At 39.1% G+C, this 15436-nt stretch overlaps 2 protein-coding genes and 1 long non-coding RNA gene across 6 annotated transcripts; 1 reads left to right on the plus strand and 2 right to left on the minus strand.

Annotated features, from left to right (window-relative positions):
* Nucleotides 1–15: 15 nt before the first annotated feature.
* Nucleotides 16–7595, minus strand: LOC148844821 (uncharacterized). Of its 3 annotated transcripts, none has more exons than XM_088954967.1 (4): nucleotides 7043–7595; nucleotides 902–965; nucleotides 358–585; nucleotides 16–234 (listed from the first exon to the last, which is right to left on the minus strand). In XM_088954967.1, the coding sequence occupies exons 1-4, from the start codon at nucleotides 7060–7062 to the stop codon at nucleotides 115–117; spliced, it is 432 nt and encodes a 143-aa protein (XP_088811093.1). In that variant the 5' UTR covers nucleotides 7063–7595; the 3' UTR covers nucleotides 16–114. The 3 variants fall into 3 exon arrangements, with proteins under 3 accessions (XP_088811093.1, XP_088811091.1, XP_088811094.1); XM_088954965.1 differs by having other exon boundaries at nucleotides 16–246; XM_088954968.1 differs by lacking the exon at nucleotides 7043–7595 and having other exon boundaries at nucleotides 16–246; nucleotides 902–1765.
* Nucleotides 7594–8870, plus strand: LOC148844822 (uncharacterized). The gene is made up of 2 exons (XR_016102219.1): nucleotides 7594–7743; nucleotides 7888–8870. It is a non-coding gene; the product is annotated as an uncharacterized LOC148844822 (long non-coding RNA).
* On the minus strand, nucleotides 8680–15246 carry LOC148844823 (chaperonin-like RbcX protein 2, chloroplastic). Of its 2 annotated transcripts, none has more exons than XM_088954964.1 (6): nucleotides 14791–15246; nucleotides 14245–14611; nucleotides 13123–13214; nucleotides 9258–9315; nucleotides 9105–9170; nucleotides 8680–9024 (listed from the first exon to the last, which is right to left on the minus strand). In XM_088954964.1, exons 2-6 carry the CDS (start codon nucleotides 14581–14583, stop codon nucleotides 8899–8901), a joined length of 681 nt encoding a protein of 226 aa, XP_088811090.1. In that variant the 5' UTR covers nucleotides 14584–14611; nucleotides 14791–15246; the 3' UTR covers nucleotides 8680–8898. The 2 variants fall into 2 exon arrangements, with proteins under 2 accessions (XP_088811090.1, XP_088811089.1); XM_088954963.1 differs by having other exon boundaries at nucleotides 14245–14693; nucleotides 14791–14942.
* Nucleotides 15247–15436: the final 190 nt, after the last annotated feature.

Below are 15436 nucleotides of genomic sequence, written 5' to 3' on the forward strand. Positions count from 1 at the left end.
TTAAGGAGAGACACCTTAGCTCAACGCACTGACAGCCAAAAAATATATATATATCAAACCCATGTACATTAGCCTTTAAAAAGTGATACAACAAAATTACATAGCAGCATGTCATCAGTGCTTGGTTTTGGGCTTTCTTTTTACACATGATTTGACCAGTTGCTTCAATCCCTTCTTGTGGGGCTTCTTCTCAGTCTTTTCATCTTCTTTCTCCTTCTCCTTCGCTACCTCCAACTGCAAGCACAGCTAATAAGAGATAATTAACAAGGAGCATTAGGCCGTTAGCTTAGTTATGAATGGCTGAACTCAACAATTCTTAGGTCATGGATCAGACGGCCAGGATGGCATTTTGCCTACCTTCAGTAGACGGTCTTCCACATGGTCCATACGTTCGATGAGACTACCCTTGGCTTCCGTCTCCATCATGACATGCTCAATGGGACGGCAGTGCTTCTCTAGGCTCTTGGGGGAGAAATCGACGGAGGAGTTGCCTCCATCACTCGTTAAGGGCCCACTTGATGTTGCTGATTCATACGAGCTCTTTGAACACCTGTTACATCCTCTAATTTCCTCCAAGTGCCTCAACTGCAACCATATTACGATCAAACTTCAGAACAAATAGATGGGCCAAGAAAAACCGCATTGATGGGGTTACTAGGGCCCATTCAGAGAGAAGAATGAAGAAGGAGGCGGCAAAGCATATCCCCATCTTGCGCCATGGAGGTAGACCAGACTGACTTAGTCTACTTAGGAAGAAATGGAAGAGTCAGACAGACTATCTCAGTCCCTCTCACCCACCGGCCCAAAAGAGTGTCTGGGGCAAAAGGACGAGGCCATGTACTACTCCCATGGCGCATTTTAGGCACTCAAATAAGAGATAGAACATCTCATTCTTACTTACCACGTTATCGAGGCGGTCCAGTCGAGAGAGAATGGGTTCCTCCGTGCAAGCCATGACCGGAGTTCTTCGCCGGAAAAAGAAAAATAAGTTATTCAGAAGGAGAATCTGATGAGGGTTTTCGGTCTTGACTCACCCTTGATAAAGGTGGGCAAGGAGAATTTTGTAATGAAATTGGAGTACACGTGTCAAATGCAAAAAAGTACATCCGGTGCATAAAACACGTGGCATACAAGTGAGCAGCGGCTATAATGTAGATCATGCTGACGTCGTGGGACCTCTTTTTATTAGACACCTCATCAACGACGTGCACCGATCCAAATGAAAGAGATGTCGAGACACGACTAGTTGAGTGGGGCCAACGCATTATCTTGATGTCAAGATTTCTTGGACCATTTTGTACATGTAGAACCGTAGACGATTCCAACTCAATTGTTGTGCAATAGTTTTTTGGGAACTTCTACACCGTCTGATTTCTTTTAACGCCACACGAGTCTTCGCTGTTCGCTCCTCAAATCATCAATGGTGGAGAGCCGAGGAATCAAGAACTCGTCTTCTTTCTTCTTTCTTTTTTTCTTCGAAAAGGATAATAGAAATACGTGTTCCCATGTTAGGCCTACTCCTTGAACGGAGAAAAAGTCCAAAAGGAGATTGAGCTGGCTTTACCTTTTGAGTTGTAAGAGGCCTTACAATCAAAATCGGTAGGGCCCATTCCTAATTGTCCAAATATGTACTCCAGTTCAACCCGTCTCAAGTCAAATTGGGCCTCCTTCATGTCCAATGTATAAATGGACCGGGCTTTTTTTTTTGAAAAAAGAAAAAACTTAAATTATAGATTTGAAAATATGTACATCAAGTCCTTGGGAGGGTAATTGAAAGACCAATACCGAACCCCTCCTACAGGCCTTAATAATTACTTCATGAGTTGGCATATTTTGTTGTCTATTTACATGCTCAACTCATCCGAATACAGTCTACAGTATTGATATGTAAGGTGTCGACTACTCCCATGGCATCACAAAAAATAGTGATGACATTGATATTTCTTCTTTTTGCTTCTTGAAGCTCCAGAAAAAACTGTCTTCCATTCAGCTGCAGCTGCCATCACCCTCTTATCTTGTAGAGAAGAACATAACTACTCGCTATTCGATGAGAATAATAAGAAAAAGCACCATCTGTATGCAGAGTATAAGGAGATGTTGATTGTCATTCCGCCTGGATTTGTTAAAGTGGGGGATTCTCTAGTGAAATATTGTAGTTGTGAGTAGTTTTAACTACCCAGATTGGATTAGGACAGACTTTCATGTATTTTCTTGTTTCTGATATCCCATATACATTTCAGCATAATGACACTTTCCCCATTTAACCACTTTTCAATGTGGTCATGAATGGAGGTGCTTTCATCAGTAGGGAGACAAAGATTCAACTATAAACCACACCAAATTGCCCATGCAAAATAGCATTTAAAAAAGATATGTAGTTCTGATTCCAGCTCCTTTTGGCATAAAACACAAAACCTATCTTCATTATTGAGAAAAACAACTTGTCTTTTGTGGGTATTGCCTCTCAAAAAACTTTCCAAATGAACATTTGAAACCTAAAAGTGATTCTCAAGGCCCATATGTTGTTCCAATTAACTGTACGAGAAGAAGATGAAGGATAGTTCCTTGTGAAACACTGATATGCGGACTTAATAGAATATTTATGACATTGAGAGTGCTTCCACAACACTTGGTCTGCTGTTACATGAGAAGCAATGGGTATTTTCAACACTTCCCTCACCACCTCAGCATCTAACACTTGGTCTAAAGCTTGCCTATTCCATTCGCCACTTAAGAGAATTAAATCCTTGGCTTTGATATTCCTGTCTATGTTTATAAAAAGGGAGGATGGTATTGCATATCCCCCATGAACAGATGGAATCCAAGGATCTTGAAAGACACTAACATTTCTACCATCCTTTATTTGCCAAATGAAATCAAATTTCAACTTTTTGGCTGTGGCCAAGATCTGTTTCCACCATAGGGAATCATTTTGCTTTGGTTGCATGGTGAAAATGGAGCATTTCTACAAATATTTCTCCTTTATAACCCTTACCCACAATCTCTTAGGTTCTATTAGAAACCTCCAAATTTGTTTAGTAAACAATGCCTCATTCATCTCACTTAACTTTCTAAATCTAAGTCCTCTTTTCTTCTTTGATCTGCACATTTTCTCCCAATTTAGTGTATGTAAAATTTTATTATTAAGTTTCCTTTCCACCAAAAGAATCTTCGAAGTTTTTCCATTTCAGACGGAATCTTTTTGGGAAGGATGATAGAAAACATCGAGTATATGGGGAAAGACTGGGTTATTGACTTGATCATTGTAGTCCCCCTCGCTTGTGAAAGAAGAGATGCTTTCTATAGAGACATTCTTTGCTTAACTTTGTCCAGCAAGTCTTTTTTGTATGCCTTAGTTTTGCTTCTTCCTATCCACAATCTTGTGGTCAAATATTTATCGCTCATTCACATTTGTTTCATACCCAACATTTGAGTGATGAATCTTCGCTTCCTTCTATGTATGTTGCTACTAAATAAGATTGAACTTTTTTGTAAGTTCACTTTCTCTCCTAAGAATTCTTCAAACTTGGTTATAATCTCTTGTAGGTTTTGTAGCATTTTTACTTCAGCCCTACAAAAAATTAAAGTCATATGCAAAAAGCAGATAAATTATTTGGGGAGCCTGTCTTGTAAGCTTAATTCCCTTTAAAGTGCCTTGGTTTTCTGCTTGAAATAGAAGAGAGGATAGGGCTTGCATAGCTAAGATAAAGAGATGTGGTAAAAAGGGTCACCCTATCTAATGCCTGCCTTGAGTTGAAATAATTCTGAGACAACTCCATTCGCCTTAACCGAAAAAGGAGAGAAGATGCACTATTGTACGAGTTTACACTAGTGTTCTAGGAAACCCATGAGTTGAAGAACTTTTATAATGAAATGTCCATTGAACCTATCATAGGCATTTGACATATCCACTTAATTGCTACACATCCAACTCCTATCTTATGCCTTTTCATTTTGATAATCAACTCACGAGACAAGATAATATTATCCAGGCCTTGTCTACCCTTTATAAAAGCAGCTTGATTTTTTGCTACCAAATCTTGTAATTTGTTCTTTAGTTGATTTACAAGACATTTTGTAATTATCTTGTAAACCACATTACAACAACTAATAGGCCTGAATTGGGAAATGTTCTCAACCTTCTTTTTCTTAGGAATGTACACCAAATTAGTACAGTTTATCTCATGAGGGAATTCAATGTATTGAAGAAATGGGCCACAATCTCATATATGTCGTCCCCTATTATATGCCGATATTTTTTATAAAAGGGGAAAAACTATCAGGCCCAGGAGCTGAATTTGATTTCATTTTCTTAACCACTTCCCAAACTTATTCTCTAGATGGCACTCTTTTTAAATCTTCCTTCTGTTCATGGGTTAGAATGGGGAGCTGTAATTGTTCCAACTCAGCAAAAGAAACCAGTGGCTCTTGTCTAGCTATTGACTCTGCTAATCTTCTGAATGCTCCAGGTACCTCATCAATTGAGAGAATATTCCCTCAACATCCCTAATCCCCTCATAGTAGTTTATTCTTCTCCTAAAATTTGTTATGTAAAGGAAATATTTAGTATTGCGATCACCCTCTTTTAACCAAACTTCTCTTGATTTTAATTTCCATAATAATTCCTCCCTCCTAAGCCACTTCTCATAATCTCTTTGCAAAATAATGAATTCCTCTGAAGATGTAGGATCAAAATTTTTTGCTTCAAGAGCTATCATTTTCTCCTCCAAAAGCTGTAGTCTATCATTGATGTAACCAAATGAGGCTCTGTTCCATTCCTTCAGCTTGGTTTTATAACTTCCACAACAGCCTTTGGGGGGGGAATTCTTCTGTAATTATTTTTTCACATTCTTGTTCCTCAGCCCACATTGGTTGGAAATGGAATTGAGTGGGTCCCTTTAATTTTTTGGAGTGCGTCTCTAAAATGATCATTGCATGATCAAAATATAAGGAAAATTTAGTAAAAGCATTAGCCTTTGGGAAACACCGGAGCCATTTTGGAGAAGCTAAGCATCTGTCTAACCTTTCCTTTACCCTATTTTGGCCATGCTGATTGTTCGACCAAGTATAGTAGGGCCCTCTACTATGGACTTCTGAAAGATTAAAATGTAGATTGGGATGGGGTGTGATGTTGAGGTCTATGACCCACAGAATCTTGATTATAAAGGGTATCTATCATTCAAGTCAGCACACAACACCTAACTTGCATCTTGAAGAGAATTTAGAGATAGAAAGGAGGACCACAACTGGGTCCATTTGGGTTTATTAGGGTGTCCATAAGTAAAGGCAATATACCAACATTGTTGGCAGATTGCATTTGCAATTTCACAGAAAATGAGCTTTTCATTCTTATGCAACACTGTGAGCAAACAGTCAACCTTCCAACAACAGAATAAACCCCCAGATTTGCCTTGTGCACAGACTTTCACATAATGTCGGTATCCCTTGTTCTCGCTCAATTTGGTTTCCGATAGGAATAGGATATCAGGGTTGAGAGTATTACACAATTTCTTGAGATATCGCATCGTATTTGGGTTATTACAACCCCTAACATTCCAAAGTATTATGCGCGGATTAGAAAGTTTTTTCCATAATACAGTTAGGAATCCACCAATATTAAAAAAGTTTCATTCCTAGTTACTGGAAAATCAAAGGTACTAGAAAGCAGATCCAGATTTAAATGTACAGGAAAATCTATGATGCAGAAAAGATATGGTAGGGGAAGAGTTTTGATCAATCAAAACCCACCCATGAATTTTGATAAATAACACCTAATTGGCTATCACATTCATGACTCCAGTTGACTGGTTAGAAGTTTTTCAGATATCATATTTTTTCATATCATAGTCGAACCCTAAATGTACATAGGCCCGAAACCCTACCTCTTGATGGGATATTTATTGAGATTAGGGCCACATTTGGCAAGTCTTTCCAAGCGGGCTTTGGACTGTTTAGAAGCTTGGAAGCTTGAATTCTGGGCTTTTCCCGTTTGGCAATAGAAAGATCTATTCGGGAAAAGCTCCAGCCCATAAAAGATGCCAGAAGCCCGAATTTGGGCTTTTTCAGGAAGCTTCAAATGAAGCTTTTACAGTCTTTTAGTGCTCCGTCTTCTTCGAACGTGTGGTACAATGCATACACTTGGGAGAAAATGGATTATCTTTCCACAAAAACTATTTGAATGTATAAGTGGGACCTACCAATGGTACGTGGGGCTCAATTTGGAAAATGTATGTGGGCCCACATTAGGTATTATGTGGGACCTACCTTGTAAAATGTATGTGGACCCCACATACATGTCCACACATAGACCCACATGCATATCCATCAATGGCATGTGGGGTCCACCTTGTAAAATGTATGTGAGCCCCACGTACATGTCTACACATGGACCCACATGCATGATCACCAATGGCATATGGGGCCCATCTTGTAAAATGTATGTGGGCCCCACATACATGTCCACACATAGACCCCACATGCATGGCCGCCAATGGTTTGATGGGCACACCTTGTAAAATGTACATGGGCCCCACATACATGTCAACACATGGACCCCACATGCATGTCCACTAGTGGTATGTCAGGTCCACCTTGTAAAATGTATGTGGGCTCCACATACATGTCCACCAATGGTACGTGGGTCTCACCTTAGAAAATGTATATGGATCCCACGTGTTAAATGAAAGATTTGTTGGCCCACTCACAAGACATTCACATTACCAAACGGTCTTGTAGCTTTTATTATCTTTTGTGAGATTTATGTAAAATATTTCAACCAAACAGTCTTTGGTCTTCTAAGATATATTTGCAAAAGCTTACCCTATCTTTTAACCATCAATTCTTATAACAGATCTTCTGGAAAAGACTTGCCAAACAGGCACTAGGTTTTATAGAAAGCTTTTTCAATAAGTTTTAACTAGATCTAAGATCTAGAATACTAGGTTTAAAAGTCTGACCCCAGATCTGAAGATCCATTACCATAAAACCAATCGCTTTTGGCTTGAAAGCTGAAATAAAAAGCTCGCAATGGGAAAAAACTTACAGCTTGTTGCCAAAAGACATAGATGATGAAAAGGGAATCTCAGGCTTGTTTCCAATGGACCGGGCTTGGGCTTGAGACAAACAACGCCTTTCAAAATTGAGATTCTTTTTCTTGGTCCCATTTCTATTTTAAATCAAGTTGGCATCATTCCGCGGGAGTATTCCTCACCTTCTTGATGTCCCTGCGGAACGGAAACACATTTGGCATGACATTTTAGGTGGGAACGATGCATTCCCAACTTGTATTTTTGGAGTGGCCAGGACGTAATTCCACGAAATGAGAAACTTGGGAACACGTAGATCTCAAGACATTCTCTTTAAGGTTGTGTTTGCTACTATGGGTGTTTATTGAAAAAAATGCTATTACATCAGTGCCATATAGGCTTTGACATTTATTGTATACACTTTAATGGGTATTAATCCGAGGTGGAGAATAAAAAATGTTTTAAAGTGAAGTTCAACCAAACAACAAAAATCAGAAACATTTAATGTGACAAAACATTTAAAATGAAAAAGTACAAATAAACAGCCTATCCATAAACGCCCACAGAACCAAAGGCATGCTAAGAAAGCCCAAAGTCAAGTTGAGTGGGGTTTCTTCCTTCTTCCTACCACCAACGGACTCCCAACCTATTGTAGAGCTTCAACCAGGCTCCCTGGGTTTTTCTTGCAATCAATCCTTCATGTTTTTCTACCGCACAGGTAAGAGCCCATCACTCCTTGCCATCGTTCCTTTATAATTTCTTCTTGCTTTCAACAACCTAGGCTAATCTCTTTGCTGTTCTGTTTACTCATTTTCGTTGCATTCAAACAATTGTTTTTCTTGCAAACTATCGTTCCTTCAAGTTTTTCCGCCTCACAGGTAAGAGCCCCTCGCTCCTTACAATTGTTTTTCCTGCAAACAATCGTTGCTTTCAAATCCATGCTTTGTATGTGGATGGATTTGAAAAACCAATCTTAAGATTCAATAGCGTATTTAAATAAAAACGCTGTTTCTGTTTCTTTAAAATAGAAACTTGCTCCTGAGGAACAAATTGCCAAACACTAGTGTTATTCCCCAAGAACCAGAAATTCAATTCCTGTTCTGGAACAGGAATTTCTCCGGGAACAGGAACAGGCAGGAACAATGCCATATGGGGCCTAAGCCTTATAAGAATGCAGCACTGCAGAAGTACCAATTCAAACCTTCTACAGCCAAGTTGAAATCATTACCAGAATCAACAATGTTAAGAAATACATCACTCCCAAAATAACCAAAAGCACTAGCCAGTCCCCTGTAAGAAGACCATCTACAGCTTCTGTAAGAAGAAGCGATCTTCTGCAAATGGAAGGGGCTACAAGGGTTAGGGGCAGACCAAAACAGTCATGGGTTGAAGCAGTAAAAAATGATTGATGCGCTTATAATTTAACAATGGATACGGCACTAAATAGAATGGAATGGCCAAACTGGATTCATGTAGCTGATCCCATCGGTCAGATTCTCAGTCACATTGTTTGTACCACTAATACATTAAGAACCATAAATTTAGCCATAAAAGCATGTAAACATCTCAAGTTCTTGCTTAAATTGAAAATACAGGTACCTCATGTTGTCTGTGCTGTATCATTCGCAATAGTTAATGGGAAATAGAGTGAAGATTAAGCCGCCAATCTGTTACCTTTGTATTGATAACTTGATATATTTACATGTACAAGAATACATTGTGCAACATTTCTTATTAGATTGTGGAAAATAATTCAAATGAAAACTTTTAAAACCAAATTTGTTGGGCTAAATGTAAGTATCTACTGTTATTTTGGAAGTGAAAAGGGAAGAAGAGCAACATAAATGTGGTATCAGAGTAAGTGGGTAACCCATCACCCAATCTTCTCTGGGGTGTTTGTATCATCAGATGGCCATATGACAGTCTCCATGAGTCGTTCGCGCATCAATTCCAGGTTCTGATCTGAGATCTCCTTATAAATTGCACCATGATCACATTTCTGTATTGTCAAGAGAGGCAAGACAAGTGAGTTGATTATTTAAAGTAACAAATTTCCTGCAAGTAGAAACTTAAGCATACCTTAATCCATTTACCATACAAGTGAAGGCGGGTCACCATCACTCTTTCAGCAAGATCATGTTTCTCCTGCAAATCATATATGTATGTTCCAAACTTTGTTACTCGACCAAACATAAACTAGTCAAAAGCTTCATTCAGATCAAGTTTCTGTACCTTTGCAAGAGTATGGATAAAGCGCTTTCCATCACCAGGTTTGTTAGTCACTACAAAACTGTCAAAAAGGTGAATGAAACAAGTGTGAGAAGAAAAATGGTTAATTGCTGTCATTATCCATCCCCTTCTGATGCATCATCAGATGAAGCAGAAGCTTATGAAATCCAAATTAGCCCACACTTGCAATAGATCTTTAGTTTGATAGATTTCACTATTTATGGTGATTCCATTAGTACCATCAACCTGCTCAAGAGGAAAGATGTTTAATATCCGTGGCATCTCACAGCAATCATCAGCAATGCAAAAGCCATGCTTTCTGATTTTCTGGATGTTGACCTAAGCACATTACTCGATAGACAGTTTTTTTCCCTATTTATCAAGTGCATTGCACCAAATCAAGAGAAGTTACAGGAGTCTATCTTCAAGCTTCTTCCTGACATCTTAGTTGGAAGGGATTGCTTCCTCCATCCTAATTCAGTTGCTTTCTTTTACCAAGGTAGAGAGAAAAAATCATAAAATGCCACAACCACTTGGTTGTGTGCCAATATATATATATATATATATATATATATATATATATATATATAACAACACTTTTATTAAAAGAGATATGTAAGATACAACCAGAAAGGAGGGGTAAAATGTCTTAACCCTCCCTTTCAAACCCGAAAAAACATATTACAGAATAGCCCAAAACAAATTAGATCTTCCCAGCCCCTATTTAGCCAAGGAGTCAGCCATGGAGTTGGTACTCCTCTTAGCCCATTGAAACCTTATAGTCATGTTCTGAGTTAGTTGCTTGATTTTCTTTCTTTCATTTGAGAACTTTCACATGCTGGACTCTTCCATCTGCAACCATCTAATAGTCAGTTGGGAGTCACCTTCCACCAGCAAATTGCTAATATTCAGCTGCTTAGCCCTTTTTACTCCTTCTACAACTGCTAGTATTTTGGCTCTCAGAGAATCCCCCCAGCCTATAGGTCCTGAGGACATAGCAATAATACGCCCTTCTTCGTTCCTGAAAATACCACCTATGCCTGAAGGGCCTGGATTTCCTTCACTACTACCATCAAAATTCAATTTGATGAAACCCAAGTATGGTGGAGTCCAAACAGGTCTGATATCACTAGACATAGGAGCTACCGAGCCACTTTTTCCTAGTTTCTAATGATGTCTCCTATTGAATAGGCTTCAAAAAGCTTCAAAGACTTGACCCAATGAGCCACCCTGACATATACAAGTTCTATGAGGGCTTCCTTGCTTTTCTCTTTTTCATGAAATAATCTTTGATTTCTTTCTTCCCATACCATCCAGTAAACAGCAACTCAAGCGCATTTCCACAAAATTTTACCTATCTTCTTTAGACCCCTCACTGAAGTGGACCTGAACATTTGAAGGGGAGGGCCACCTGCAACCAAATAAAGAAAAGAACCAACACCAAATATCTGAAACAAAAGGGCAAGAGACAAGCAAATGATAGCAGCTTTCACCATTCTTCTTACACAAGATGCACCAGTGTGGGGATAAACACTAATTATGCCTTTTCTTTTGAAGTAGGTCACAAGTGTTATACTTTTCTAGGATTGCTTCCTAGCAAAAAGCACCTACCCTAGGAGGGATGGGGCTACCCCAAACTTCCTGAACTGGAAAAGGAGGCCCAGGTACCGGACTAGACTGTGTCAATGCTTTGAAGAAGGAGGAGTAGGAGAAGATACCCGAGGGGACAAGAGACCACACCCTGGAGTCCACAATGGAAGGTTCAAGGACTACCTCATCTAAGATTTTAAGCAAATTCGAAATGGGTTCCAACTCAGAATCTTTGAGAGCCCTTCTGAGACCCAGGTTCCAACCAGTAGCGGAATTAGACAAGGTAGCAAATGTTGCTACTGGTTCATTTTTAAACCTAGACAGAGCAAACAAAGAGGGAAACTGCTCTTTCAAGGGAAAATCCCCCACCCAAGTGTGTTCCCAAAAAAGTACAGACAAACCATAACCAAGATCGTACCTGATAAATGGAAGAAAAGGCTGCAGGACAGCATGAATCGACTTCCAAGGGGAGGCTCTTGAAGCCCTAGATGATAGTCCCGGATCCAAGCCATCTGCCTCTTGCCCATGAATACCTAAGATTATTTTAGCCCACATTTTCTTTTTCTTTGGACCATCTCCATAACCATTTCCCTAAAAGAGCTTCATTCTTCTTCTGCAGATTTCCCAGCCCCAGTCCCCCTTCACTTTTAGGCCTTGTAACTAGATCCCACCTAGCTCTATGGTCCTTTCTCTCCTCCCCAAGTTCCCATAAAAAGTCCCTCATTAATTTTTCCAACTCTCTACAAACTCCTTCTGGGATTCTAAACACCGACAAGAAATATACTAGAAGGTTTGCCAAAGTTGACTTAATCAGTGTTATCCTACCCCCCAGAGACAAGTAGTTCTTCTTCCAGGAAGCTAGCCTTTTAGTGAACCTGTCAATCACCGGATTCCAAAAGCTCCTTTTTCTGGGATTGTCTCCCAAAGGAAGCCCTAAGTACTTCAGTAGCCAATGAGCTATCTCACATCCTAACACTCGAGCCCTTTCCTCCACCTCTCCCTCACTCGTATTAATACCAATCACACAGCTCTTACCCAAATTTACCTTGAGGTTAGTCATTTGTTCAAACACCCTAATCACCATCTTCATATTGCACACCCAGCTAATCTCCTCTCCATCACTAAACAAAATTGTGTCATCTGCAAATTGTAGGTGAGTGACCAGAAACCCTATTCCTCCCCACTCTCCAACCACTTATCAGATTTTTGGAGTCTGCCCTCTCAATAAGCCTCCCTAGCACTTCAGCAATTAGGGTAAAGAGAAAAGGGGAGAGGGGGTCCTCTTGCCTAATACCCCGCACACCTGGAAAGTGATCCACCACCTTGCCATTTACTAACACAGAACAATGGCAAGTCCTAATGCACCCTTTTAATCCACTTGCACCACCTCTGCCCAAAACCACAAGACTCTAGCACTTCCAACAACAGAGATCAATCAACCAGATCATATGCCTTCTCCAAGTCCAACTTACACACTAGCCCTTTCTCACCTCTACTTCTATAATCTTCCACACTCACATTTGTAATTAAGATTTGGTCCACAATTTGTCTATTCGTCACGAAGGCACCTTGGTTATGGGAGATGATCGAGGGGAGCACCTCTCTAATTCTTCTAGATAACACCTTAGCAATGATCTTGTAGAGGCTGCTAACCAAACTGATGGGTCTGAACTCTTTAGGATGAGAAGCCCCAACCTTCTTTGGTATTAAAGCAATAAAAGTAGAATTCAGGCCTGGGTTTATCACTAAAATTGGAAATTCAGGCCAATATTTAGTAACCAAAATTGGAAATTTTCATACAGAATTTGCTCAACCAACTATAAAATCCTTTCATCAATGATGACTAGGAGCATCGATAAATTCAACACATGCCTAATGAATGTAACAGCATAAGTGCAGTTTGCTGATGCCTGATTGCCTAGTGAATGTAAAAGATCAAAAAAGCTCTTAAAACCATTTCATATGATATCGATCATTGCAATCCCCTCTAAAAAGAATAAGCATAAATCCACCATGTTGCTATTGACTTGGGCAAGTCTCTTATTTCCTAAAGATTTTCAATGAAGACTATTTTAACCTCTGCTCAGACACATATGACCTTTTCATTTGGTACTCCTTAATTTTTTTTTTTTTTTTCAATTTTTCAGATAATGAGTAAAGTCTCCAAGTCTAGAAAATATACAGGTATGCAAAACAAGATGCATGATAATTGGATAATCACAAAAGAAACATCAATTAGAGTCTTTACAAAGAAATGAAAAGAAAATGGTCCACTTACTCGTAAAACCATCTGTACTGTGTAGGGTTCATCTCATAGAGTTGATTAAGAACAGTCCTTACTGCTTTGTATGTAAAATAGTTGAGTAATTGCTGCAAGCCAATAGATTCTTGGTCAGAGTACAATAGTATGATTGGGAATAATACATTAATCTGAGAATGATACTGATCCAATATTCCCTCAAAAAAAAAAAATTTCAAGTCACAATGGAATTAATCAAAGCAAGCAGACTAACAAGTAGAAATGCAGAAATGCCAGAAATACTAACTTTCTAGAAATGGAATTCATGCATAGATGTATTTTCTGAAATTATCCACAAAGATATTCACATGAAGGCAAGCAATGATTTTATATAGAAATTCCTCTAAAGAGAATATGCTATTGTCACATAGGCATACAACAATAACTTGTATCTGAACCAAAATCTTTCAAGAGAGCACATTTAAAAGAAAGAATGGCTACTTGGATATCAACTCCCCACCCTTTCTTGGATGGGTTCATTCTAAGCTATGATATCCAGATACCTGTACAAGGGTGCCATATGGTTTCAGATACTTCAATTTTTAGTGCAAATTTTGTATCCGATACCATATCCAGTGCAAATTTTGAACTTATGATTCAGTTCACTTTGATGAGATTTGCTCATCTCGAGAGTGTCTAGAATTACAACTCGTCAAACCCAGATATTAATCGAAGAAGTTGTACTTAATGAAGCACAGAATGTGTTTTCCAATGGTTGTGAGGTCCTCTATCTCATAGAAAACTAGATTAATTCATCAAAGAAGTTGTGCTTAAAGAAGCACAGAATGTGTTTTCCAATGGTTGTACTGAACTCCACAAGGAACTGTTATGAAGGCTTGGTTTGGAAGGAGTGCAAATACGAATATGTAGAGTGCAAAACACTATATTTTGAATTTGCACTGTACATATTTGTATTTGTACTCTTTACAAACTGAACTAAAGGGTTAGTGAGGAATATTATTAATTTCCATTTCTCCATAATCAAAATTTTTGAATTGCATAAGAGCTTTGTGAACAAAGAAACCACATTAAAATTTAACCTTAAAAGTTCATAAAAAGCTCATAATAACAATAATGGACGATTTAGATGGGTTTGCTCACCGTTTTAACGTCATCAAAGCTATCCTCATACTGTCCTGCAACTTCATTGACGATCACAAGACGCCGAGCCTTTCTCTGTTTCTTCGAACGCTGGTTAACAGAACCTGATATCGCTTTGAATGAAAGACGCGATTCGTGCCAGGCATCAATGAATGAGCTGCTCAATTCCAATGTCCCCGGCCGCCTTAATTGTTTCTTACCTGTTAAACTTCTGTACAACCCCAGATTCCCGGAACTCTTGAAATTCATACTAGATGAAGAAAGAACATCTAAACAAAGACATGGGCTAGCATGAGTGTCGACCATAGATGAGCCCACGATTGATAGAGCTCCCACCATCCTCTCACACCCTCAAACAAAGAGCTTCCTGGAAACCACACCAAGATTTCTTCTTTAAAACTGTAATTTGGATCGAAATAAGAGATACCCACCAAGGAAAAATTGCAAACCTGTAGTGGGTATCAACGAAATCCAAAGATCAGTTTTAGAGAATTTAAAGAAGATTCATGAACTGGGTATGGGAAAAATTGCAGAGGGAGAATGAACCTTGAATAAGAAACAGGCTGTGGAGGCTGGGAAGTTGGGATGCAAACGCGTTCTTTCGAGGATCCTTCAACCCTCACCAGACGATTTTCTGAGGTCCAAATGGCTCCTTTCAAAACCTTCACTCATCGAAGCTGAGCTCCCACCGAGTCTCTGTCGCATCTCGACAGTATTCCAATTTGGTGGCTTCTTTTTCCACGTGTCTGACTTTCGTTGGGTTCTGCAGTCGTGCAAGATTCTAATGCCTTCCAAGGTTTGAGCATACTTTTCGTGAGGGAAATCCTACGTAAGATTCCATGCGTAGCAAGCAGAGATTCTCGTATAAAGTCAAATAACAGAATACCAACATCAATACCTAAGAATATAAGTTCTCTGATACGAAAGAAGCCACATATCTACTGAACCCCAAAACCCCCCAAAAAAAAAAAAGTAAACAAAAACAAAAGGTCAAAAATATTATTTTTGCACAAAACAAAATTGGGCCCTCGAGTAACAAGATTACTTGCAGAACTAAAAACTTGACTGAAGTCACTGAACATTTTCTGATCTAGAAAGTTCTGTTAGCCAACCCCATGGCAGTCTAACAAACCACGTGGTTCATCTTCAAGATAAAAAGACAAGACTTGATTACTGGCAAGGTACGTACCAT

This window comes from Nelumbo lutea, chromosome 7 (genome assembly GCF_056320005.1).
Source record: "Nelumbo lutea isolate HS-2025 chromosome 7, American lotus-T2T, whole genome shotgun sequence".
Classification (NCBI taxonomy): domain Eukaryota; kingdom Viridiplantae; phylum Streptophyta; class Magnoliopsida; order Proteales; family Nelumbonaceae; genus Nelumbo; species Nelumbo lutea.